This window comes from Ovis canadensis, chromosome 18, assembly GCF_042477335.2.
Source record: "Ovis canadensis isolate MfBH-ARS-UI-01 breed Bighorn chromosome 18, ARS-UI_OviCan_v2, whole genome shotgun sequence".
NCBI classification, from domain to species: domain Eukaryota; kingdom Metazoa; phylum Chordata; class Mammalia; order Artiodactyla; family Bovidae; genus Ovis; species Ovis canadensis.
Genome location: NC_091262.1, coordinates 82,046,502 through 82,072,755, shown reverse-complemented (window position 1 = coordinate 82,072,755; position 26,254 = coordinate 82,046,502). Strand labels below are relative to the sequence as shown.

At 48.0% G+C, this 26,254-nt stretch overlaps 1 protein-coding gene across 1 annotated transcript in view; it reads right to left on the bottom strand.

The window, feature by feature from the left end:
• Positions 1–26,254, bottom strand: part of TDRD9 (tudor domain containing 9) — a 91,058-nt gene that overhangs the window by 2,743 nt on the left and 62,061 nt on the right. Inside the window, exons 32-34 of the mRNA XM_069558908.1 lie at positions 14,833–14,971; positions 10,699–10,817; positions 2,819–2,891 (exon numbers count right to left, since the gene is read on the bottom strand). Coding sequence (XP_069415009.1) covers positions 2,819–2,891; positions 10,699–10,817; positions 14,833–14,971 — 331 coding nt within the window. The remainder of the gene's footprint in view (positions 1–2,818; positions 2,892–10,698; positions 10,818–14,832; positions 14,972–26,254) is intronic.

Below are 26,254 nucleotides of genomic sequence, written 5' to 3'. Positions count from 1 at the left end.
CTAGCATGTGAGATGAGTGCAACTGTGCGGCAGTTGGAGCATTCTCTGGCATTGCCTTTCTTTGGGATTGGAATGAAAATTGACCTTTTCCAGTCCTGTGGCCACTGCTGAGTTTTCCTAATTTGCTGGCATGTTGAGTGCAGCACTTTCACAGCATCATCTTTCAGGATTTGAAATAATTCAGCTGGAATTCCATCACTTCCACTAGCTTTGTTCATAGTGATGCTTCCTAAGGCCCACATTCCAGGATGTCTGGCTCTAGGTGAGTGATCACACCATCCTGGTTATCTGGGTCACTGAGATCTTTTTTGTACAGTTCTTCTGTGTCTTCCTGCCACCTCTTCTTAACGTCTTCTGCTTCTGTTAGGTCCGTACCACTTCTGTCCATTTATGTGCCCATCTTTGCATGAAGTGTTCCCTTCATATCTCTGATTTTCCTGACGAGATCTCTAGTCCTGCCCACTCTATGTTTTCCTCTATTTCTTTGCACTGTTCGCTTAAGAAGGCCTTCTTAGGTCTCCCTGCTATTCTCTGGAACCCTGCAGTCCGTTGGGTATATCTTCCCCTTTCTCCTTTGCCTTTGCCTTTGATGTCTCTTCTTTTCTCCTGGCTCTGGGATTAGAGCTTAAGATTCCTCCCTGGGCTCCTTTCCTGCAAGCACATTCTACTGTCTTCTCTAAATCTCATGGGCAGGAAATGTCACGGTGCCCAGCGTGGGCCCTGCCACACTTCACAAGCGCTGTGGGCTGATCCGTGTCATCCAGACCCCCAGTGTGACAGTATTAGGAGGCGGGCCTTTGGGCAGTAGTCGGGTTAGACGGAGGTGAGGAGGAGGCTCTCACAATGGATTAGTGCCCTTACAGGAAGAGACCCAGAGAGCGTGCCACCCACTCTCTGTCACGCAAGGGCACCGTGAGAAGGTGGATGTCTCCAAGCAGGAGGAGAGCCCTTGGCAGAGCGCCACAGTGCTGGCGCCCGCAGCACCCACATCCAGCCCCTCCCACTGCCACGAAGCAAGCTGCTGCTGCTTTTGCCACCCAGTGGATGGCGCATCGTCATGACAACCAAAGAAAACGAAAACAAGCGTGCACTAAGTGCTCGGCCAGATGCCCCCGCCTGTGCCGAGCGCCCGTCCAGACGCCCACGCCTGTGCCGAGCGCCCACCCAGACGCCCACGCCTGTGCCCGGAGCGCCCGCCCAGATGCTCACGCCTGTGCCCGGAGCGCCCGCCCAGACGTCCACGCCTGTGCCCGGAGCGCCCGCCCAGACGTCCACGCCTGTGCCCTGAGCCTGTGCCCTGAGCGCCCGCCCAGACGCCCACGCCTGTGCCCGGAGCGCCTGTCCAGACGCCCACACCTGTGCCCTGAGCCTGTGCCCTGAGCGCCCGCCCAGACATCCACACCTGTGCCCTGAGTGCCCGCCCAGACGCCCACGCCTGTGCCCTGAGCCTGTGCCCGGAGCGCCCGTCCAGACGTCCACGCCTGTGCCCTGAGCGTCCGCCCAGACATCCACGCCTGTGCCCTGAGCGTCCGCCCAGACATCCACGCCTGTGCCCTGAGCGCCTGCCCAGACGCCCACGCCTGTGCCCGGAGCGCCAGCCCAAACGCCCACACCTGTGCCCTGAGCGCCCGCCCAGACGCCCACGCCTATGCCCTGAGCGCCCGCCCAGACGCCCACGCCTATGCCCTGAGCCTGTGCCCGGAGCGCCCGTCCAGACGTCCACGCCTGTGCCCTGAGCGCCCGCCCAGACATCCACGCCTGTGCCCTGAGCACCTGCCCAGACGCCCACACCTGTGCCCGGAGCGCCAGCCCAAACGCCCACACCTGTGCCCTGAGCGCCCGCCCAGACGCCCACGCCTATGCCCTGAGCGCCCGCCCAGACGTCCACGCCTGTGCCCTGAGCCTGTGCCCTGAGCACCTGCCCAGACGTCCACGCCTGTGCCCTGAGCCTGTGCCCTGAGCCCCCGCTCAGACATCCACGCCTGTGCCCTGAGCCTGTGCCCTGAGCCCCCGCCCAGACATCCACGCCTGTGCCCTGAGCCTGTGCCCTGAGCGCCGGCCCAGACGCCCACACCTGTGCCCTGAGCGCCCGTCCAGACGCCCACGCCTATGCCCTGAGCGCCCGCCCAGACGTCCACGCCTGTGCCCTGAGCCTGTGCCCTGAGCCCCCGCCCAGACATCCACGCCTGTGCCCTGAGCCTGTGCCCTGAGCGCCGGCCCAGACGCCCACGCCTGTGCCTGGAGCGCCCGTCCAGACGCCCACGCCTGTGCCCTGAGCCTGTGCCCTGAGCGCCCGCCCAGACACCCACGCCTGTGCCCTGAGTGCTCGCCCAGCCATCCGCACCTGTTGTATCTGGAAGTAAAGGATGATTAGCCTGGCATCTAACTTTTCACATACAGTATACTATCCAGAGGGCTTCCGGGGGCTCAGGGGTAAAGAATCCACCTGCCAATGCAGGAGACTCGCGTTCAATCCCTGGGTCAGGAAGACCCCTGGAAGAGAAATGGCAACCTACCCCAGTATTTTTTTTTGGAAAATTCCATGGCCAGAGGAGCCTGGAGGGCTACAGCTCATGGGGTAGCAGAGAGTCGTACACGACGGAGCAACCGAGCAGCGCACCATCCGGAAGCAGCAGGCTGCCCAAGGCCGCGCCACACGCCGCACCGGCTGACAGCGCCGCACCGGCTGACGGCGCCGCCCGCTCTGCCGTCCGTCCCCCTCTGCTCTCCCACATCCTCCACCCGGAGCCCCTCCAGAGGGCCCTCCCTGTCCGTCCTGGGGGCAGGCGGCCCACATCCCCTCAGGTTTCTCGCTTACCTGATTCCACTCGTACGGCTTCTCATGCCACTTAGGAACAACCTTCTCTCTTGGTTTCAATTGACAGAACAAACTAAAATTTTAAAAAAGAGAGTTTAAGTCATCTTAATTATATGTTAGTAAGTGAAAACACTAGTATGATATTTAAAGAGATTTAAACTCTATGTACTTTTGCTCAGAATTATAACTCCACTAAGTTTTTTAAAGGTCAAAATTTATGTAATTGTGATCAGAGAATATTTTAATCCACTATACATTCAAAAGAGCTTCCCTGATAATTCAGTTGGTAAAGAATCTGCCTGCAATGCAGGAGACCCAGGTTCAATTCCTGGGTCAGGAAGATCCACTGGCGAAGGGCTAGGCTACCCACTCCGGTATTCTTGGGCTTCCCTTGTGGCTCAGCTGGTAAAGAATCTGCTCACAATGCGGGAGACCTGGGTTCGCTCCCTGGGTTGGGAAGATCCCCTGGAGAAGGGAAAGGCTACTCACACCAGTATTCTGGCCTGGAGAATTTCATGGACTATATAGTCCATGGGATCACAAACTGTCACAACTGAGTGACTGAGTTTCACTTCCATACATTCAAAAGCAGGAAAAGAATGGAGAGGCGCGGCCTCTAAGGTGGCCGCTGCGCTCTGTGTTCCCCTGGTAACCAGTGGAGGCAGCTCCATTACCGAGCATCTCGGCGTCACTGAGGCAAGTTCTGGGAAACATAGCAGGAACTGTTACACCATTTACTCTCAAGCAGCTGTGACAAGCTAGAAATGTCAAAAGGCTGAGAGAGAGAATTCTAGCAATAAGAGAATAAAGAAGTTTGCAAATCTTCTTGCACCTCCTTCCTCCCCAACAACTATAAAACTAGACACGATTGTCCAAGGAACACATCTGAAAGCTCTGGATGTTAACCAAAAGCAAACAAGTTCAGAAGCATTCATTCAAGAAAAACTGCTGAACTCTAGGCAGCAAGAGCAGTCTGCGGAGTTCAAGCCTGGGGCTGCTCCCTGCCACACTCACACCCATCCTAGCAGCTCGACCTGGCACTCCACAGCTTCAGGGGAGCTGGCTGTGCCCCAGCAGCTCGGCCTGGCACTCCAGAGCCCCAGGGGAACGGGCTGTGAGCACAGATGCTCATGGTGCTCATGGCCAGACTGAGCTCACTCAGTCTGCAGCAGAGGGTGAAGCCTCACGCCTGGCAGCACAGTCATACGAGCGCAGAAGGAAACGAAGAGAGAAAGCCCCCAGCTCTGCGAGCCTTTGGCCTTGGTCCTGCTTGGGGCCAGTGCAGACCAGCAGACTCCCCGGAAATGCCCGAGGGAGACCTTGCGGCCAAGAGTGGCAGAGGCCAGTGGGGCTCCCAGATGACCCCAGGGTGATGGAGAAGCTACACACACAGGTGCAGAGAGCCCTATGAAGGCCCCCAGCCTGCCACAGGGCCCTGGCAAAAAATACAAGCCATAAAAGAGCTTAACACTGCCTGAATTCTAGAGGTACTGCCAACTCACACACAGACCCACCAGCACAGGGCGGAAACCTTAATGATTCAGGGGTCCAAGCACAACTTCTGATTTATCAATGGGTGAGCACTAAGCAATGCAGACACAAGGACAACCCCTAACAAGCCAGGCTGACAAATAAAAGAATTTTTAAAAAAGCAAACAGGTATTAGTGGCCTTACAACATGGTAGGGAAACCCATTCTGAAAAATTCTGCAGGGAAGAATCAAAACCCTACTTAATATACTGCATTACCTAAAATACTCAATCTTTAGCAAAATATATGAGAAACAGGGATGTGTGACCCATACTCAGGAATAAAAAGAAGAGCAGGCAACAGACGCTGACTGAGTGGGCTCGGATATGGGTTTAGCAGGTAAGACTTCAAAGAGGTCACTGCAAGCAGATACAAAGAATTAAAGCAAACCATGTTTAAAGAAACAGAGGAAAATATGATGATAATAACTCAAAGGTAATCTCACTAAAAGTTTAAAACTATACACAAGAACCAAAGAGAAACTTTAGAATTGAAAGTTACAATAACTAAAATGAAGACGTCCTTATAGGAATCTGTAGGTGTGAGATGGACGAACAGAGTCAGTGAACTTAAGGACAGAGCAATGGACGTTACCTAACTGAACGACAGGCAGGAGGAGGAGGAGGAAAAAGTGCTCAGAGCCTCCGAGACCAGCGGGACAACATCCGTTGTACACAAACACCATACAACGGGAGCCGGAAGGAGGAGAGAGCAGGAGTGGGGCACAGAGAAGGTTTGCAAAGCAGCAGACGGGCCCTTTCAGTTAAAAGGACAGGAAAAGATATGTCATGGAAACAGCAACCAAACAGTAACCAAACCCAGCAGGACAGCTATATCAGACAAAACAGACTTTTAAACAAGAAATATTATCAGAGTAGAGATTTCATAATGATCAAAGGGCTAATACCTCAGGAAGATACAACAATTATAGATGTAAACATGTCTAATAGAGCCCCAAAAGACATAAAAGGGAAACTGACAAGAGCTGAGAAGAGAAATACTTCTATTTCGATAATTAGAAATTTTAATATCCTAGTTTCGGTTTTCATAGGCCTAGACAGAAAATCAGCAAGCATGGTGAATCCCGGACCACCATCCACCACAGACCCACCCAGCATCTATAGAGCACCCCACCCAACAACACATATATTCTTCTCTCGTGAGCAAGGAACACATTCCAGGAAAGTCTGTGTGCCAGGCCATAAAGCAAGTCTCAATACATTTTAAAAGAAAATTATGAAAGACTGAAGTCATTCATTTCAGTATAATGCCTACAACGGAAATACATTATATATTAACAACACAAAATATTTGGAAAATCTCAAAAAAAATATTTGACAATTAAACAATATGCTCCTAAATAATGCATCAAAGAAGAAGTCACAAGGGAAACTAGAGACCACTTTTAAAAGAGTTCCAATCAGAACACCACTGATCAAACAGTATGGGATGCAGCAAGAACAGTAACGGAGGGGACCTTACAGGTTTAAATGTCTGCAACAGAAAAGGAGTCCTCAAAGTAATGATCAAAGCTCCTAAGTTGCGAAATTGGAAAAGGAGCAAGTTAGGCCCAAAGCAACCAGAAGTAAGGGAATAATTACGATGAGAGTAAACATCAGCAAAACAGAAAAGATGAACACTAGGGGGGAAAATCAACAAAACCAAACGCTAGTTCTTTGAAGAGGTCAATAGAATTGATACACTTTGGCTAAGCTAACCAAGAAAAAAGAGAGGCAATACACAAAAATCCAAAGCAAGAAAGGGGGACGTGACTGCCGACTGTAGAGAGAAAAGGGCTCCTGGAGAAGATTCTGAACAACTATATGCCAACTAGTTCATTTACACGAACTGAGCAAAATTCTTAGAAAGACACGAATTATCAAAACTGACTTGAAATAGAAAATCTGAATCGACCTAAAACACAAGAAATTGAAGTAGTAATTTCAAATCTTCGCACAAAGAGACGTCCAAGTTCAGATGATTTCATTTAAAGAGATAATATCAATCCTATACAAACTCTTTCTGAAAACAGCGGCAGGAAACACTTCCTAAACTCGTTCTGTGAAGCCAGTGCCACTCTGATACCAAATCTGACAAAGAAATCACAGGAAACTTCAGACCAGTGAGTGAGCCTCATAAACACAGAGGGAAAACCCTAACAACAAAAATAGCAAACGAGTTTATCAAAAGAATTACACACTAAGTAGAATTCATCCAAAGAATGCAAAGCTAGTTATAACATCCAAAAAGCAATTAATATAATACACTATATAAATTTTAAAAAACACAACTTTCTCACAGACACAAAAAAGACGTGGGTAAAATGTCACATCCTTCCCCAATAAAAGCTGCCAGCACACAAGGGACAGAAAGGAACTCCTTGAACCTGATGGAGAGCGGCTACAGACCGCCTACAGTTACCACACTCAGCGAGCGGCAAGGCTTCTCGCTGAAACTGGGACCGAGGCAGGGACAAGCACTCTCATCACCTCTGTTTAACAACATATTGAGGGTTCTAACCAGCAGAATAAAACGGGGGAAAAATTACGAGCATACAGACTGGAAAGGAGGAAGTAAAACTGTCTTTACTCACAGACGGAATCCCATGTGTAGGAGATCCTAAAGAATCTACAAGAACTGCCAGCACTGACCATTTACTAAGGTCACGGGATAAAAGACCAGGATATAAAAATCAATCGTTCACTTGTAGCAATTAACAAGGCAAAAACAAAGAAAATTATTTAAACTCACAATAGCATCAACAAGACAAAAATATTTAGAAATAATTTAACAAAAGTGCAAGCACTGCACACTGAAAACCACAGAAAGTGTTAAGGGAAACTGAAGGATATCTAACAGACGCTCCATCCTGGGGGGCCCAACAAGCCAATGCTGCTCAGACAGCAATTCTCCTCAAACTGATCTGCAGATTCAACACAATCCCCATCGCGACTCCTACTAGGTCACTGCAGACGTTGGCAAGCTGAACCTGACCTGCAGGTGGAAAGGAAGAGGACCGAGAAAAGCAGAAGCAACGCTGGAAAAGAAGAACGGAACACAAGGACTAACACTGCTCAGTTTCAAGAATCACTATTAAAACACACACCAGCCAACAGAACAGGAGGAAGTTCACAAATAAGCCTTCACACTCGTGGCCAAGTTATTTTTGACAGGTGCCACTGTAATTCAAGGAGGGAAAAGAAAGCTCTCCAGCAAATTATGTTAGAACATATAACAAGTGGATGTTCATATGTGAAGAAACAAACTTCAAAGACACTTACATGTCATCCACCATATCATCTCAAAATGGATCAGAGACCTAAACGCAAGGAGGAGGTGCAGTGGTAAAGACTCGCCTGCTGACGCAGGAGACACACGGGGCTCAGGCGCAATCCCTGGGTCAGGAAGATGCCCTGGAGAAGGAGATGACAACCCACTCCCGTTTCCTTGCCTGGAAACTCCCACGGACAGAGGAGCCCGTCCACGAGGTCACAAAGAGTCGGACACCACTGAGCAACTGAGCACAAGTATGAGAGAGGGGAACAGAGGAGAAAACTCGTGTGACGTTGGACAGAACACCAAAGGCACGCGCCACACCAGAGACGAAGCGACAGCACCAACATCCAGTCTGTGCGCTCTTCAGAACATGAAAACAGAAGTGAAAATGAAAAGGCAAACTACACGACAGGGCAAGTATCTGCAAATCTCAGACTCATAAGAGACTTTCGCAAGCATTCAGAATGTCAACAACTCAGTAATAAGACGACAATCAACCCAATCAAAAAACAGGTGAAAGATCTGAAATATCAGTAACCTCAGCTGTGCAGATGATAACCATCCTTATGGCAGAAAGCAAAGAGGAACTAAAGAGCCTCCTGACGAAGGTGAAAAAGACGACTGAAAAAGCTGGCTCAAAACTCAACATTCAAAAAACGAAGAGCATGGCATCGGGTCCCATCACTTCATGGCAAATAGATGGGAAACAATGGAAACTGTGACAGACTTTATTTTCTTGGCTCCAAAATCACTGCAGATGGGGACTGCAGCCATGAAATTAAAAGATGCTTGCTCCTTGGAAGAAAAGCTATGACCAACTTAGCATATTAAAAAGCAGAGACGCTGCCGACAAAGGTCCATCTTGTCAAGGCTATGGTCTTCCAGTGGTCATGAATGGATGTGAGTTGGACCATAAAGAAAGCTGAGTGCCAAAGAATTGATGTTTTTGAATTGTGGCGTTGGAGGAGACTCCTAAGAATCCCTTGGACTGCAAGGAGATCCAACCAGTCTATCCTAAAGGAGATCAGTCCTGAATGTTCATTGGAAGGACTGATGGTGAAGCTGAAGCTCCGTACTTTGGCTACCTGATGCAAAGAACCGACTCACTGGAAAAGACCCTGATGCTGGGCAAGATTGAAGGTAGGAGAAGGGGACAACAGAGGATAAGAATGTTGGATGGCATCACCAACTCGATGGACGTGAGTTTGAGCACGCTCTGGGAGTTGGTGATGGACAGGGAAGCCTCGTGTGCTGCAGTCCCTGGGGTCGCAGAGAGTTAGACACGACTGAGAGACTGAACTACACTGTAAGGCCGCTAGATTAACTACAATAAAAAACTCACAACCGAGCGCAGGCAAGGCTGTGGAGAAAAGGAAACGGTCACACCTTGCTGGCGGGAATGTGATATGGGAGTCACCTTGAAAACCAGTTTGTCCATCTCTTAAAAAACTAACAAATTTACCATACAACCTACCACTTCCACTCCTAGATATCTACCCAAGAGAGAAGATACATATCCATTCAAAGACTGCGTGCCTTTCCAGAGGTGCATTACTCAAAACAGCCTAACACTGCAAACAGCCCAAGCGTCTCAACGCCTGGTGAATGGGCGGACGCAGCATGGCACACACACACGGTGGAGCGTCAGTCGTTAAAAAGAGCACACACATTGAACACGGGTGAACCGCAAACACACTCGGCTAAACAAATGAAGCCAGAGTTTTAAGATCATTCGGTCAGTTATAAAAAATTTTCAGAGAAGACAAATCTATGGAGACCATAAGAGGCCAGAGGTTGCCTGGAGTTTGGGTGGGGACAGGAGATGCTGACAAATGAACAGAACTGGTGCTTCTAAAAACAGCTTTTTGAGGTCATTATATACCATAAACTAATTATTTCTAAGTATGCAATTTAATTATTTTAGTAGATTTACAGTGTTGTGTGACTATCCCCACAACTCTGTTCTAAGGTTATTTGTAAGTAAGCTTGGGGATGACAGAAACATTGTAATAAGTTGTGTGGCGCTTAGCACAACTCCACACACTTACTAACAACCACTGACCTGCAGCCAACCTCCCTCTCCCCATGCGGAGCCCAGCAAGTCAGGACGGCTGCCCGCCCTGGGGGTGGGGGGTGCCCTCAGGACACGCAGGGCAGAGCCGGGTCCCTCCGGATGAGCCCGGCCTTGCTGCTGCGAGCACAGCTGCACCGGGACAGGGGCCTCTGACACCATGGAGACTCGCCGCTCCTCCCATGTGGATCTTGCTGGGGGTCTCCCAGTTTTATGAGCACCTCCAGTGTTTTACAGCACAGCGTCGCTCGGGTGCTGGCCACGTGGCGCATCCGCCGGGGCACACACACTGAGAAGGGCTCTGTGCTGCGTGTGTGTGACCTTCGACGTAAAGCACAGCTCAGCCTCTGCTGCGGTCGCAAAGGCAGCGCTGTGCCTGTCACCCTGCAGCCCGCTGTCCTCAGCTGGCTCCCAGCGGCCCAGGCCACCATCCCAGGCCTGGCAGGGGGTGCAGCCAGCCTGGGAGAGAGGCTGAGAGCAGCTCGCAGGGCCCCACGTGCTGTGGGCCTCCGTGGGCTCCTCCCCACCGTGTCCTCGGCACCCTCCAGGCTGGCCTGACCTCACAGGCTGCCCCAGTGAGGGCCCCGGTCACAAGGCTTCTGGCTGGCCTCGGTCAATGGGGAGTCCAGCAAGCGGCAAGCTAGAGCCAGCTGGGAAACTCATGAGAGGGGCCCAACTCCTATGAGGTGGTCCTCGAGCCTGGGGCCCCTCATCTCTCTGCCCTCAAGGTGCCCACCGTGGACTCCATGGACTCCCTCTGCCCTGCCGGTGCCGTTTGGAGGGCTCTCTTTATCATACTGTTTTCACACCACCCTGCTTCCTGCCCGGCTCCCAGGGGACACAGCCCGCTGCTCCCAGGAAGCTGAGGCCTCTGTCCCGGCACCTCGGAGACATGTCCCCACTTCAGAGCCTTAACCCAGCACAATGCATTGTGTCACAGACAATGCAAGACACTCACAGTCCAGACGGCTAAGAAAGAAGCCCGCGTGGCCACACAGCTCACCCTAAAAGTTTCTGGCGACTGTTATCCTGTAACTGGGCGATCCTCTCCGGCCCAAGACACTTCGATCCATTCGGCCCATCGCACACAAGCTTGTTGACAGCAGCTCTGAGAATATTAATCTGTAAACAGATGGCAATGTACATGCTCACTTGGTTCTACTATGACTGAATCTCAACCCACATTTAAATAATTCATAAACATTCGATTTAATATCTTCACAATTATCGTCAGCATGGTTTCTGGAACAAATTATCACAGCAAAAATGACACCAGCAAAGTGAAAGTGCAGTCTCTCAGTCGTGTCAGACTCCTGACAACCCCAAGGACCGAAGCCCTGGACCAGGCTCCTCTGTCCATGGGATTTCCAGGCAAGAACACTGGAGTGGGTTGCTGTTTCCTTCAGGGGATTTTCCCGACCCAGGGACTGAACCTGGGTCTCCGGCACTGCAGGAAGATTCTTGCTGTCTGAGCCACCAGCTATCATAATTTAAGAAACAACGACAAAGGAGAAAAAAAAAAACCCCAGTAAGGAGGGTTCAGACTTTTCAGTGTAAGCACACTCTCTAAACTTCTGTTCTGGAATGCAATGGTTTAGCCACCGGGCTACACTGGTCAAAGCCTACTTGTATCTTATACACAGGAAGCCTCTGTATCTGTGGATTCAACAAATCTTGGATCAAAAACATTCAGGAAAAAAAAAGAAAAAACCTCCATGAAGTTCCAAAAAGCAGCCCTTGAATTTGCTGCACACTGGCAACTATTTCCAGGGCGCTGACACTGGTGGGTGTTACAGGCAACCTAGAGACAACTTGAAGTGCTGGGCTGCCGAGGGCTCCTTAGGCTGTTTGCGGGTCCACTCACTCACGGCGGCGCTGGGCCTCCACTGCTGCCGCGGGCTCTCTCTGGCCGTGCCGCGGGGCGCCTCTTTGTTGGGATGCCCAGACTTCCCGCCGAGCTTCTCTCGCTGTGGCACACAGGCCCCAGCAGCTGCGGCACGCGGGCTCAGGGGCTCCGAGGCGGGCGGGATCTTCCCAGGTCAGGGACTGAACCCGAGTCCCCTGCCCTGGCAGAGTGATTCTTACCCACTGCGCCACCAGTAAGTCCCTTTGTTTTCTGAGTAAAAATAAAAGACACCTTTTTCATTTTCACCAAGGACTTTGTTCAATGTATTCACTGTTTTGTTCTACTACCTTCTGTGATTTTTCAGGCAACTGCATAACTCCATCTTTCCAAAAACTTATCTTTTTGAGAAAAGAACTGTTCCAGGCGTCTTTTACAGTCGTAGAGGGAACTGAAATTTTTCCCACTAAGAGAATTCTGTAAAGACCAAAGTAAACAGACATCCAACGGTGCAATGTCTGCCGAATACGGTGGATGAACTGGAACTTCCCAGCCAAGCTGTAAGAGCTTTTGCCCGGCCACCAAGGAAGCATACTGTCTGTGTTATCCTGATGGAAGATTAAAGGTTTTCTGTTGACTAATTCCGGATGCTCTCGTCAAGTGTCGCCTTCCACTGGTCTAACTGGAACCAGTACTTGCTGGAATTAATCGTTTGGTTTTCCAGAGGGAGCTCATGAGAGAGGACGCCCTTCCAATCCCACCATAAACACAACGTCGCCTTCTTTGGATGAAGACCGGCCTTTGGTGTGGTTGGCGACAGTTCATTTCACTTGCCCCATAATCCTTTCTGTTCCACATTAATGCACAGGATTCACTTTTCAGAGCCCACCACAATGTGTTTTAAAGACAGAATGGTTTTGTTATATCTAAGTAAAGAATCACATGCAGGAATGCAATCAAGAAGGTCTTCTTCAGCTACATGGAACCCAAATATCGTAGTCATTAACATAACCAAGCTGGTGCAAGTGACTTTCAAAGCTCGATTTGGATATTTTGAGTATGTCGGCTCTCTCCTGCATTGTATTACGTTGATTTTTCTCCATTAAGGTCTCAGTTTGGTCACTGTCAACTTCAACGGATCTACCTGACCACGGAGCATCACCCAGAGACAAATCTCCAGCACTGAACTTCGCAGACCACTTTTGCCACGCTCGCTCGGCCACAGCACCTCCTCCACGTGCTGCACAAGCTGTGTCTGCATTTCAGTGGCATTTACCTTTCTCTAAATAAAGCGTAACGCACCAAAAACGTTGCTTTCTTTTCCATCTTCAGTATTAAAACGGCTACACAAAAATTCACCAACTTTGGTAAGCTTTTTTTAAAGATGAATGCTGATATTGACAGCTGTCACAACACAATCCAGCAAAACTGTCCCGGATAAAGTTAAAGACACAGAACTGCTACTGGGGCCACCCTACAGAAAACCCTGAATGCGCTGCGCCCCTCACCATTCCCGCACCACGCCCCCACGGCCCAGCAGTCACAGCCAAGGATCGACCTGGGCACCACACTCGTAACCAGACACCAGGCTCTGACCAGCTTTTCCACTGGCGTCCTCTTCCCATTCCTGGACCCAATCCATGGCACCTGCAGTCACATCTCCCCAGCCTCCTCTTGCTCCTGGGCAGATCCTCAGGCTTTTCCTGTCTTTTGAGACCTTGACAGTTCTGAGGAGTCAGGTATCTTGGGAGACGCCCCCTAGTTTGGGCTTACGTGATGTTTCTCGCATGACTAGGTTGGGTGGTGAATTTGGGGGAGAAGCCCACAGACACGAGGGCCCTTCTCACTCCATCACATCAGGATGTGTGTGCCATCACCACGACGGGTCACTGGTGATGCTGGCCTTGGCCACTGAGCCCAGGCAGTGTCTGCCAGGCTTAGTGAAAGCCGTTCACTAAGTCTAGTCTGCTCCTAAAGCAGGGGGAGGGGGAAGGGGAAGTTCCAGCTTCACCTCTAGAGTGCTGCTGGGAATTCCCCAGGACAGAAGATTGCTCTCTTCTCCTCATTTGTTTATTCAATCACCGGTTTATATCCCCGTTCACTCTTGGGTTATCATCCAACACAACACCATTTATCCTGTGGCTCTAACTGCTCCGGCCCTGGCACAGGTGTGCCCTTGTTTCCTGAGGCCATCTTCACTCCCCGGCACTATGAGGAGCCCCGGACTCACGTACTTCCTCTGCCCATTTCTCCAGGGAGCCCCAGATCTTCTTATCGGAAAATCCTACCAGAAACTACCATCAGGGCCCTGGGTTTGTTCGTGGCTGACTACTGGCTGCCTTTGTTTCTGGCTCTCAGAGCGCTGGGGAATCCAGGCACGTGTTTGAGATCACGTACTGTGGCTCAGCTGGTAAAGAATCCGCCTGCAATCTCTGGGTTGGGAAGGTCCCCTGGAGAAGGGAAAGGCTACCCACTCCAGTACTCTGGCCTGGAGAATTCCATGGACTGTATAGTCCATGGGGTTGCAAAGAGCTGGACACGGCTGAGCGACTTTCACTTTCCATGAACATGTGACTCGCCTGCATGCAGTCAGACACGAAGACCCCGAGCCCTGCCTCTCGGCCACCCTGCTTCACAGCGTGTGCCCGCCCTTCCTCTCCTGCCTGCCCCAGGCCCTGTCCCACAGTAAGAAACTGGCGCCCACATCCCTCACTCACCCGTTCAACTCCAGCAACATGCTGAGCCATTTCAGAGCTTGCACTCCTTGAGAATAACTTTACCAAGGAGAACAGTGTTTATGCGCCTTTTCTTTTCATCTATAGCCTTACTGTTACCAGTTAAGCACTGTTTTCCAAAATTCCTTTTCCCTCACCTGCTTCAATGCAATTATCCCCCAAACCCTACTTGGTGTGTGTACGGGCACATGTGCTCACTTGCTCAGTCATGTCTAACTCTTTGCGACCCCATGAACTGTGGCCCACCAGGCTCCTCTGCCCATGGGATTCTCCAGGCAAGAATACTGGAGTGGGTTGCCATGCCCTCCTCCAGGGAACCTTCCCGACCCTGGGATGGGGCCCACGACACTTATGTCTCCTGCACCGGCAGGCGGGTTCTTTACCACTCAGCCACCTTTCTGATCCTCATGGAGCTCAATACAGGTCTGTGAAAAGGTTCTCATCACAGAGAGACCGTATAAGCCTGTGTTAACAGCACCACGTCAGACACGGCGTGTTGAATGGCTGTACAAGCAAAACAGGAGAAGGAGCTCCCACGCCATGATACCCGCAGCCTTACCTCCACAATATCCTCCACGCTGAACTGCACGTCAAACGCAAGCTCCATGTCGTGTTCCGGTAGGACGGGGGCGCCTGTGGTCGGATTGCACCCCAAGCCACACAGGACGCCCGTATAGCATTTGCCATCTTGATCGACTCTACACGAAAAGGTTTGAGAGAAGTTACTTGTTAAGCTACTCGGTTCTTTGTTTTCAATAGGTAACTTGAGCTCATTTTACATACATGTGCACATATATAGAATATTCATTTATTGAAGTACAGTTGGTTCATAATGTCACGTTAGCTTTAGGGGTATGGCACAGTGATTCGGGTACACACACAGCTTTAGGGGTATGGCACAGTGACTCAGGCACACACACACACACATACACCTGAATATATGGATATACAGGATATCCACATTCCTCTTCAGGCTCTCTTCCCTTACAGAGGTTACTGAAGCACTCTACTGAGCTGAGTCCCCTGTGCTGTCTACTTCCCTGCTGCTCATCTGTTTATATCTAGGAGGGCAATACATTATTCCCACCCCCACCCCCCAATTTACTGCTCTCCCTCCCTTCCCCTTGACCATGTTCATTTTCTGAATCTGTGAGTCTGTTTCTGTTTTGTGAATAAGCGGCATATTTCCCCATCTATTTGCGTCCTCTGATTTCTTTCATCAGTGTTTTATAGCTTTCTATACATAGGTCTCTTGTTTCTTTAGGTAGATTTATTCCTAAGTATTTTATTCTTTTCCTCGCAATGGTGAATGGAACTGTTTCCTTAATTTCTCTGTTTTCTCACTGTTAGTGCATAGGAATGCAAGGGATTTCTGTGTGTTAGTTTTATATCCAGCAACTTTACTATATTCATTAGCTCTAGTGATTTCCTGGTGGTGTCTTTAGGCTTCTCTATGTAGAGGATCATGTCATCTGCAAACAGTGGGAGTTTTACTTCTTGTCCAATCTGGCTTCCTTTTCTTTTTCTTCTCTGATTGCTGTGGCTAAAACTTCCAAAACCATGTTAACAGTAGCAGTGAGAGTGGGCACCCTTGTCTTGTTCCTGACTTTAGGGCAGATGTTTTCACCACTGAGGATAATGTTTGCTGTGGGTTTATCATACATGGCTTTTATTATGTTGAAGTATGTTCCTTCTATGCCTGCTTTCCGGAGAGTTATCATAAACGGATGTTGAATTTTGTCAAAGGCTTTCTCTGCATCTATTGAGATAATCATATGGTTTTTATCTTTCAATTTGTTAATGTGGTGTATCACACTGATTGATTTGCGGATACTGGAGAACCCTTGCATCCCTGTTGTGAAGCCCACTTGGTCCTGGTGTATAATCTTTTTCATGTGTTGTTGGGTTCTGCTTGCTAGAATTTTGTCGATGATTTATGCATCTATGTTCATCAGTGATACTGGCCCGTATACTTTTCTTTTTTCATGGCCTCTGTCTGATTTTGGTATTAGGGTGATGGTGGCCTCAGAAAATGAGCTTGGCAGTTTACCTTGCTCTGCAACTGTCTGAAAGAGTTTTGATAGGTGTTAGGATAGTTAGGATAAGTGTTAGCTCTTCTCTAAATTTTTGGTAGAATTCAGCTGTGAAGCCGTCTAGTCCTGGGCTTCTGTCTGTCGGAAGATTTTTCAGTACAGTTTCCGTTTCCGTGCTTGTGATGGGTCTGTTAAGATTTTCTGCTTCTTCCTGGTTCAGTTTTGGAAGGCTATACTTTTCTAAGAATTGGTCCATTTCTTCCAGGTTGTCCATTTCATTGGCATATAGTTGCTGATAGTAGTCTCTTATGATCCTTTGTGTTTCCGTGTTGTCCGTTGTGATTTTTCCATTTTCATTTCTAATTTTGCTGATTTCATTCTTCTCCCTTTCCTTCTTGATGAGTCTGGCTGATGGTTTGTCTATTTATCTTCTCAAAGAACCAGCTTTTACTTTTGTTGATTTTTGCTACAGTCTCCTTTGTTTCTTTTTCACTTATTTCTGCCCTAATTTTTATGCTTTCTTTCCTTCTACTAACCCTGGGGTTCTTCCTCTTTTTCTAGTTGCTTTAGCTGTTAAGTTAGGTTATTTGATTTTTTTTCTTGTTTTTTGAGGTAAGCTTGTATTGCTATGAACCTTCCCCTTAGCACGGCTGTCACTGAATCCCATAGGTTTGGGGTTGCTGTGTTTCCATTTTCATTCATTTCTATGCATATTTTGATTTTTTATTTCTTCTGCGATTTGTTGGTTATTCAGAAGCATGTTATTTAGCCTCCGTACGTTCAGATTTTTAATAGTTTTTTTTCCTGTAGTTGACATCTAATCTTACCACATTGTGATCAGAAAAGATGCTTGGAATGATTTCAATTTTTTTGAGTTTATCAAGGCTAGATTTATGGCCCAGGATGTGATCTATCCTGGACAATGTTCCATGTGCACTTGAGGAAGAAGGTGAACTCCACTGTTTGGTGGTGAAATCTCCTGTAGACATCAATTAGGTCTAACTGGTACACTGCATCATTAAGAGTTCGCGTTCCTTGCCAATTCTCTGTTTGGCGGATCTGTCCACGGTGTGGGGGCATTAGGCCTCCCACTACTGTTGAGTCACTGTTGGGCCCCCTCATGCTTGTTGGCATCTGCCTCGCTCATTGCGGCGCCGCCATCCGGGTGCCTATGTAGGTGTGCCTGTCACGTCTTCTTGGATGGATCGCTCGATCATCATGTAGTGTCCTGTCTCTTTTCATGGCCTTTATTTCAAGTCTACTTTATCTGACATGAGTATTGCTATTCCTGCTTTCTTTTGATCTCCACTTGTATGAAATATCTTTTCTCCAGCCCTTCACTTTCAGTCTGTATGTGTCCTTGGTTTGACATGGGTCTCTCGTAGACAGCATACGTAGGAATCTTGTATCCATTCAGCCAGTCTTTGTCTTTTAGTTCGGGCATTCAACCTATTTACATTTAAGGTAATTAGTGTTAAGTATGATCCACTGCCATTTACCTTGTCATTTGGGGTTCAAGTTTATAAACGTTTCCTGTGTTTCCTGTCTAGAGAAGATCCTTTAGCATTTGTTGAAGAGCTGGTTTGGTGGTGCTGAATTCTCTCAGCTTTTGCTTCTCTGTAAAGCTTTTGATTTCTCCTTCGTATCTGAATGAGATCCTTGCTGGGCACAGTCATCTGGGCTGTAGGTTTTCCTCTTTCATCACTCTAAGTATATCCTGCCATTCCCTTCTGGCCTGAAGAGTTTCTATCGAAAGATCAGCTGTTGTCCTTACGGATACGTATGGATCCGCTTGTGTGTCATCTGTTGCTTTTTCCTTGCTGCTTTTAATATTCCCTCTTTGTGCTTGATCTTCGTTAATTTGTTTAATACGTGTCTTGGGGTGTTTTGCCTCAGTTCAGTTCAATTGCTCAGTCATGTCTGATTCTGCGACCCCATGAATCACAGCACACCAGGCCTCCCTGTCCATCACGAACCCCTGGAGTTCACTCAGACTCACGCCCATCGAGTTGGTGATACCATTCAGCCATCCTCTGTCATCCCCTTCTCCTCCTGCCCCCAATCCCTCCCAGCATCAGGGTCTTTTCCAGTGAGGCAACTCTTCGCATGAGGTGGCCAAAGTATTGGAGTTTCAGCTTTAGCATCATTCCCTCCAAAGAACACCCAGGGTTGATCTCCTTCAGAATGGACTGGTTGGGTCTCCTTGCAGTCCAAGGGACTCTCAAGAGTCTTCTTCAACACCACAGTTCAAAAGCATCAATTCTTCGCCGCTCAGCCTTCTTCACAGTCCAACTCTCACATCCATACAAGACTACTGGAAAAACCATAGCCTTGACTAGACGGACCTTAGTCGGCAAAGTAATGTCTCTGCTTTTCAATATGCTATCTAGGTTGGTCATAACTTTTCTTCCCAGGAGTAAGCGTCTTTTAATTTCATGGCTGCAGTCACCATCTGCAGTGATTTTGGAGCCCAAAAAAATAAAGTCTGACACTGTTTCCACTGTTTCCCCATCTATTTCCCATGAAGTGATGGGACCGGATGCCATGATCTTCGTTTTCTGAATGCTGAGCTTTAAGCCAACTTTTTCACTCTCCTCTTTCACTTTCATCAAGAGGCTTTTTAGTTCCTCTTCACTTTCTGCCATAAGGGTGGTGTCATCTGCATATCTGAGGTTATTGATATTTCTCCCGGCAATCTTGATTCCAGCTTGTGCTTCTTCCAATCCAGCGTTTCTCATGATGTACTCTGCATAGAAGTTAAATAAGTAGGGTGACAATATACAGCCTTGACACACTCCTTTTCCTATTCCGAACCAGGCTGTTGTTCCATGTCCAGTTCTAACTGTTGCTTCCTGACCTGCATATAGGTTTCTCAAGAGGCAAGTCAGGTGGTCTGGTATTCCCATCTCTTTCAGAATTTTCCACAGTTTATTGTGAGCCACACAGTCAAAGGCTTTGGCATAGTCAATAAAGCAGAAATGGATGTTTTCTGGAACTCTCTTGCTTTTTCCATGATCCAGCGGATGTTGGCAATTTGATCTCTGGTTCCCCTGCCTTTTCTAAAACCAGCTTGAACATCTGGAAGTTCATGGTTCACGTATTGCTGAAGCCTGGCTTGGAGAATTTTGAGCATTACTTTACTAGCATGTGAGATGAGTGCAATTGTGCAGTAGTCTGAGCATTCTTTGGCATTGCCTTTCTTTGGGATTGGAATGAAAACTGACCTTTTCCAGTCCTGTGGCCACTGCTGAGTTTTCCAAATTTGCTGGCATATTGAGTGCAGCACTTTCACAGCATCATCTTTCAGGATTTGAAATAGCTCAACTGGAATTCCATCACCTCCGCTAGCTTTGTTCATAGTGATGCTTCCTAAGGCCCACTTGACTTCACCTTCCAGGATGTCTGGCTCTAGGTGAGTGATCACACCATCGTGATTATCTGGGTTATGAAGATCTTTTTTGTACAGTTCTTCTGTGTATTCTTGCCACTGCTTCTTAATGTCTTCTGCTTTTGTTAGGTCCATACCATTTCTGTCCTTTATTGAGCCCATCTTTGTATGAAATGTTCCCCTGGTATCTCTAATTTTCTTGAAGAGATCTCTAGTCTTCCCCCTTCTGCTGTTTTCCTCTATTTCTTTGCACTGATTGCCGACGAAGGCTTTCTTATCTCTCCTTTCTATTCTTTGGAACTCTGAATTCAGATGGGTATATCTTTCCTTTCCTCCTTTGCTTTTTGCTTCTTTTCACAGCTATTTGTAATACCTCCTCAGACAGCCATTTTGCTTTCTTGCATTTCTTTTCCATGGGGATGGTCTTGATCCCTGTCCCCTGTACAATGTCACGAACCTCATTCCATAGTTCATCAGGCACTCTATCTATCAGATCTAGGCCCTTAAATCTATTTCTCACTTCCACTGTATAATCATAAGGGATTTGATTTAGGTCATACCTGAATGGTCTAGCAGTTTTCCCTACTTTCTTCAATTTGAGTCTGAATTTGGGAATAAGGAGTTCATGATCTGAGCCACAGTCAGCTCCTGGTCTTGTTTTTGTTGACTGTATAGAGCTTCTCCATCTTTGGCTGCAAAGAATATAATCAATCTGATTTCAGTGTTGACCATCTGGCGATGGTTTATCCTCAGGTTTATCCTAGTTGGGACTCTCTGGGTTTCTTGGACTTGGGTGGCTATTTCCTTCCCCACTTTAGGGAAGTTTTCAACTATTATCTCCTCAAGTATTTTCTCATGCCCTTTCTTTTTGTCTTCTTCTTCTGGGACTCCTATGATTCCAATGTTGGGGCGTTTAATGTTGTCCCAGAGGTCTGTGAGGTTGTCCTCATGTATCTTTTTTCCTCTCTGCCTCATTTACTTCCACCATTCTGTCTTCCAGCTCACTCTCCCTCTCTCCTGCCTCAGTTGCTCTGTCGGTTCCCTGCAGGGTGCTCTTGGTCTTGGTTACCGCATTGCCATCACTGACTTCTCTTCTTCCAAGTCCTGGTGAAACATCTCTCGCATCTCCTCAGCCCTTGCTGCTAGTCTACTTATCTGCACCTCCATTTTGTTTTCAAGATTTTAGATCATTGTTACTATCATTATTCTGAATTCTTTTTCAGGTAGGCTCCCTATCTCCTCTTTGGTTTGGTTTGGTGGCGTTTGCTGCTGGTGCTAAGTTGCTCCAGTCGTGTCCGACTCTGTGCGACCCCATAGACGGCAGCCCGCCAGGCTCCCCCGTCCCTGGGATTCTCCAGGCAAGAACAGTGGAGTGGGCTGCCATTTCCTTGTCCAATGCAGGAAAGTGAAAAGTGAAAGTGAAGTCGTTCAGTCGTGTCTGACTCTTAGCGACCCCATGGACTGCAGCCCACCAGGCTCCTCTGTCCATGGGATTTTCCAGGCAAGAGTACTGGAGTGGGTTGCCACTGCCTTCTCCGTTGGTGGCCTTTACCTGCTGAATATTTCTCTGCCTTTTCATTTTATTTAAATTGCTGTGTTTGGGGTGGCCTTTCTGCAGGCTGGAAGTTTGTGGTTCCTCTTTATTGTGGAGCTTGCTCCCTGTGGATGGAGTTGGACTAGGGGCTTGTGACGGTTTCCTGATTAGGGGAGCTTGTATCTATGTTCTGGTGGATGGAGCTGGATCTCCTCTCTCTGGAGTGCAATGAAGTATCCAGTAGTGAGCGTTGGGGTGTCTATGGGTTTGGCATGACTTTGGGCAGCCTGTCTTTCAATGCTAGGGCTGCGTTCCGGCGTTGCTGGAGAATTAGTGTGGTATGTCTTGCTCTGGAACTTGTTAGCTCTTGGGCGGAGCTTGGCTTCAGTGCAAGTATGGAGGCTTTTGGATGAGCTCGTCTATTAATGTTCCCTGGAATCAGGAGTTCTCTGGTGTTCTCAAGTTTTGGATTTAAGCCTTCTGCCTCTGGCTTTCAGTCTTATTCTTACAGTAGCCTCAAGACTTCTCCACCCATACAGCACCGATGATAAAACACCCAGGTAAATGGTGAAAAAATTTTCCACAGTGACAGACACCCAGAGAGGTTCACAGTTACGTGGAGAAGAGGGAGGAGGGACATAGAGGTGACCAGGGAGGAGAAGACAGGGGGTCCAAAGTGCAAAGACCAGTCCAGCCAGTAATCAGCTCCCTAGGTGCTCTCCACAGCGTGGAACACCCAGAGAGGTTCACAGAGATACGCAGAGAAGAGGTGGTGGAGGGGGAAACAGAGGTGACCTGGGGGAGGAAAGGGAGAGTCAGAAGGGGAGAGAGCAGTCAAGCCATTAATCACACCCGAGTGAAAATGGATATTAAAGATTTTACTCTTAAAGGTACAAAGTGTGTTAGTCGCTCAGTCGTGTCTGACTCTTTGCAATCCCATCAACTATACAGTCCATGGAATTTTCTAGGCCAGAATACTGGAGTGGGTAGCTTTTCCTTTCTCCAGAGGATCTTCCTAACCAAGGGGTTGAACCCAGGTCTCCCGCATTGCAGGCGGATTCTTTACCAGCTGAGCCACAAGGGAAGCCCAAAAATACTGGAGTGGGTAGCCTATCCCTTCTCCAGGGGATCTTCCCAACCCAGGAATTGAACTAGAGTCATCTCCTGCATTGCAAGTGGATTCTTTACCAACTGAGCTATCACAAAATTGATAACAAATATCAAAAAGCAAAGATTAAAAATCTAGAGTAGAGGTTAGACTCTCAAAAATACAATATTAAAAATACAGAAGAAAACCACAAAAATTATAAAATATATATATGAAATTTGCTTTTAAAATTGGGTCTTTTTTTGCAAGGTAATAGTAGGTTATAAAAATGAAAACTAAAGGAGTAATAAAGAACTTAATCTTTTTTTAATTTAAAAATGGTAATAGTAAAAATATTTTTAGGAATTTCCCTGGGGCTGTTGTGCCAGCCCAGTATTTTGGATGATGTACTCTGCAGAGAAGTTGAATAACCAGGGTGACAATATACAGCAATGATGTTCTCCTTTCCCAGTTGGGAACCAGTCCATTGTTCCCTGTCCAGTTCTAACTGTTGCTTCTTGACCTGCGTACAGATTCTCAGGAGGCAGGTAAAGCAGTCTGGTTTTCCCATCTCTTTAAGAATTTTCCACAAAGATCTTATTGACTCAGGGATTGAACCCTGGTCTCCTACATTGGAGGCAGATTCTTTACCATCTGAGCCAAATGGAAGCCCATGTAAGTCTGTAAGCCCTGCTTGAATGTTAAAGGAAGTGACCAATAAAATCCTAAATTCTGCCAACCCCTAAGGCAGCAACTAATTTCATTTTTGCATTTTCTCCTCCTGTTTTTATATTAAAAACAATAGAGTATACATAGTTATAAAAAGAGTGAAGTATTGTTACTAATCCATTATTTAGGTTTCTGATTCTCACTGCACTAGACAAGAAAATGTGAAGAATATTTTATCACATACAGTCTTCCCCCTACTTTTGGAATTCCCTCCCCAGTGAAGTCTTATAAGTGATATTTCTGGAGAAAGGGTTATAAACTCATGTGTGACCTGTGAAAGAAGTCTAGCACCCAGTAAAAGCTTCAAGATGTCTGTCCCACCTTCCTACCGCAAAACAATCACACACACCAAGAATGCAGAACACTAGATCCCCTTTGCACAAAGCCTGCTGCTTCCCGCCGCCACCACCAGCTCCTGCCACCTCCATCTCCGAGAGCTTTCCTAAATCCACTCATCCTCTGCATCCCAACAGCCACTGGCCCCGTCCAAAGCACTGCCATCGCCCACCAGGCAGTCAGCCGATTCACCCCACATCTACTGCTGCTTCCTCTCGTCTGGCTTTGCTGGCTTTTCACAACACGTCCGCTCATCTTGCGTCGTGGCTCAAGGGCTCCCAGCGGGGTCCACGGCATCCTGACGACCACCTCTGCGGGGCTCCGTCGCATAGCACACTCCCAGCCAGGCCCCTGCTTCTCTGGCTTCCCGGCAGGAGGGGCTCAGGCCCCTCCTGAACCCTGTTGCCACACACATACACAGCCAGGCCCCTCGACCCCAAGCTCCCTCGCATGTTACAGGCATTAGTTTAAAACACCACTGTCTCAGCCCATGACAGGCTCAACAGATTATCAAATGAATGAACATTTTGAAATACTGATACTATCAAATGAATAAAATATTTTTTGACATTTCATTTTTAGTTGGGGAATAACTGCTTTATAATACTGTGTTGCGTGCTGCCACATACCGACATGAATCAGTCATAGGTATACACACATCCCTCCGTCTTAAACCTCCCACCCGTCCCACCCTCTCCACGTTGTCACAGAGCGCCAGGTTTGACTCCATGCATCATACAGCGAACGCCCACCGGCTCTCTGTTCTACGTGTGGTGGCATGTGCGCTCCCAGGCTGCTCTCCCCGCCCTCTCCTTCCCTGCCACCCTGCACCCACAAGGCTGTTCTGTCTGCGCCTCCACCGCTGCCCTGCAAGCAGGTGGGCCACTGCTATGTTTCCAGATTCCATGTGCATGCACGCGTGCTAAGTCACTTCAGTTGCGTCCAACTCTGTGCGACCCTCTGGACTGCAGCAGCCCGCCAGGCTCTTCTGCCCAGGAGATTCTCCAGCAAGAATCCTGGACTGGGCTGCCACTTCCTCCTCCAAGGGACCTTCCCACTCCAGGGACTGGACCAGCGTCTCTTCCGTCTGCCTGCATTGGCAGGCGGGTTCTTCACCACTGGCGCCACCTGAGAAGCCCATATGTATGTGAGGATAAACTTAGTTTTTCTCTTTCTCACTTACTCCACTATGCGTAACAGGCCCTAGATTCATCCACTTCATTAGAACTGACTCAAATGCATTCCTCCCTATGGTTGAGTTATATACAAGTACCACAGTCTCTTTATCCATTCATTTGTTGGTGGACATCAAGGCTGCTTCCATGTCCTAGCTACTGGAAATGGTGCTGCAGTGAACACTGGGGTACGTGTGTCTTTTTCAATTACGGTTTCCTCAGGGTATATGCCCAGTAGAGGAATCGCTGGGTTATGTGGTAGTTTTATTCTTAGTTTATTAAGGAAGCTCCATGCTGTTCTCCATGGTGGCTGTATCAATTTACATTCCCACCAACAATGCAAGAGGGTTCCCTTTTAACACACCCTCTCCAACATTTATTGTTTGTAGATTTTTTTATGATAGCCACTCTGACTCGTGTGAGGTGATATTTCATGGCAGTTTTGATTTGCATTTCTCTAATAATAAGCAACGTTGAGCATCTTTTCCTGTGTTTATGAGCCACCTGTATGTCGTTTTTGGAGAGATGTCTGTTTAGATCTTCTCACTTTTTACAAATATTGATATTAAATACCTTTAAAAATATTTTGGTAATTTTATTTGACTCAATCAATGCAGACCTTTTCCCATCATCTAGATCAGTAAAACTCTGAGGAAAGTACTCTAGGCAAGCAGCTTTCTTCTTGGTCCTGAACATATACACACACACACACATTTTCCCCCTCACTTTAATGAAAATGAAAGAGAATCACATTCTAAGTGAACTCAGAGAGACTCAGACTCACTTACACGTCAGATACTGAGTATGTGCTTTACACAACAGTCACCAAAATGTTTCCTTAAATGGCAAGCTCACCCACATTTGTTTTTAATGAATGTAATTAATTATTTCAATTTATACAAAACCTTTCCAAAACAGAATAACCAGGGCTCAGCAGAGTGAAGGACGACAGCTTCATCACGGCTGTCAATGAGGCATCGCGTCACCTCCACGTTACTGCAGCCGCGATGAGACTTAAACTGACCGCTCACCTGTGAGAGCACCCGCTCTGCAACAGGGACGGCCCTACACGCTCAGCCTTGAACTAACCCCCACTGGGGCGGCGATTCCATGCTCATCGACTCTAAAGCTTGAATTAATAAAGGAAATCAAAGCACTGGGTTTAATTCTCTTCTGCTGCTGCTGCTGCTAAGTCGCTTCAATCGTGTCCGACTCTGTGCGACCCCACAGACGGCAGCCTGCCAGGCTCCCCCGTCCCTGGGATTCTCCAGGCAAGAATACCGGAGTGGGTTGCCATTTCCTTCTCCAATGCAGGAAAGTGAAAAGTGAAAGGGAAGTCGCTCAGTCGTGTCCGACTCTTAGCAACCCCATGGACTGTAGCCTACCAGGCTCCTCCGTCCATGGGACTTTCCAGGCAAGAGTACTGGAGTGGGGTGCCATAGCCTTCTCCGAATTCTGTTCTAGGGATCCTAAACACCCTATGTGCACCTAAGAAACAGTGATTAAGACCATAAAAATACTTTTACTTCCTTTATGAAGCATGTTTTAGATTCAAACTGAAAACTGCAAAAATCATGACAGGAACAAAAGAAAGTGCACTCCTCACAGCAGGCAGCAAGGGCGCACTATGGAGTCCCCAGCCTGAACCACACACAGGAGGAGCTTCAGTGTAGATAAGCGCACCACAGCCGTCTTTGCA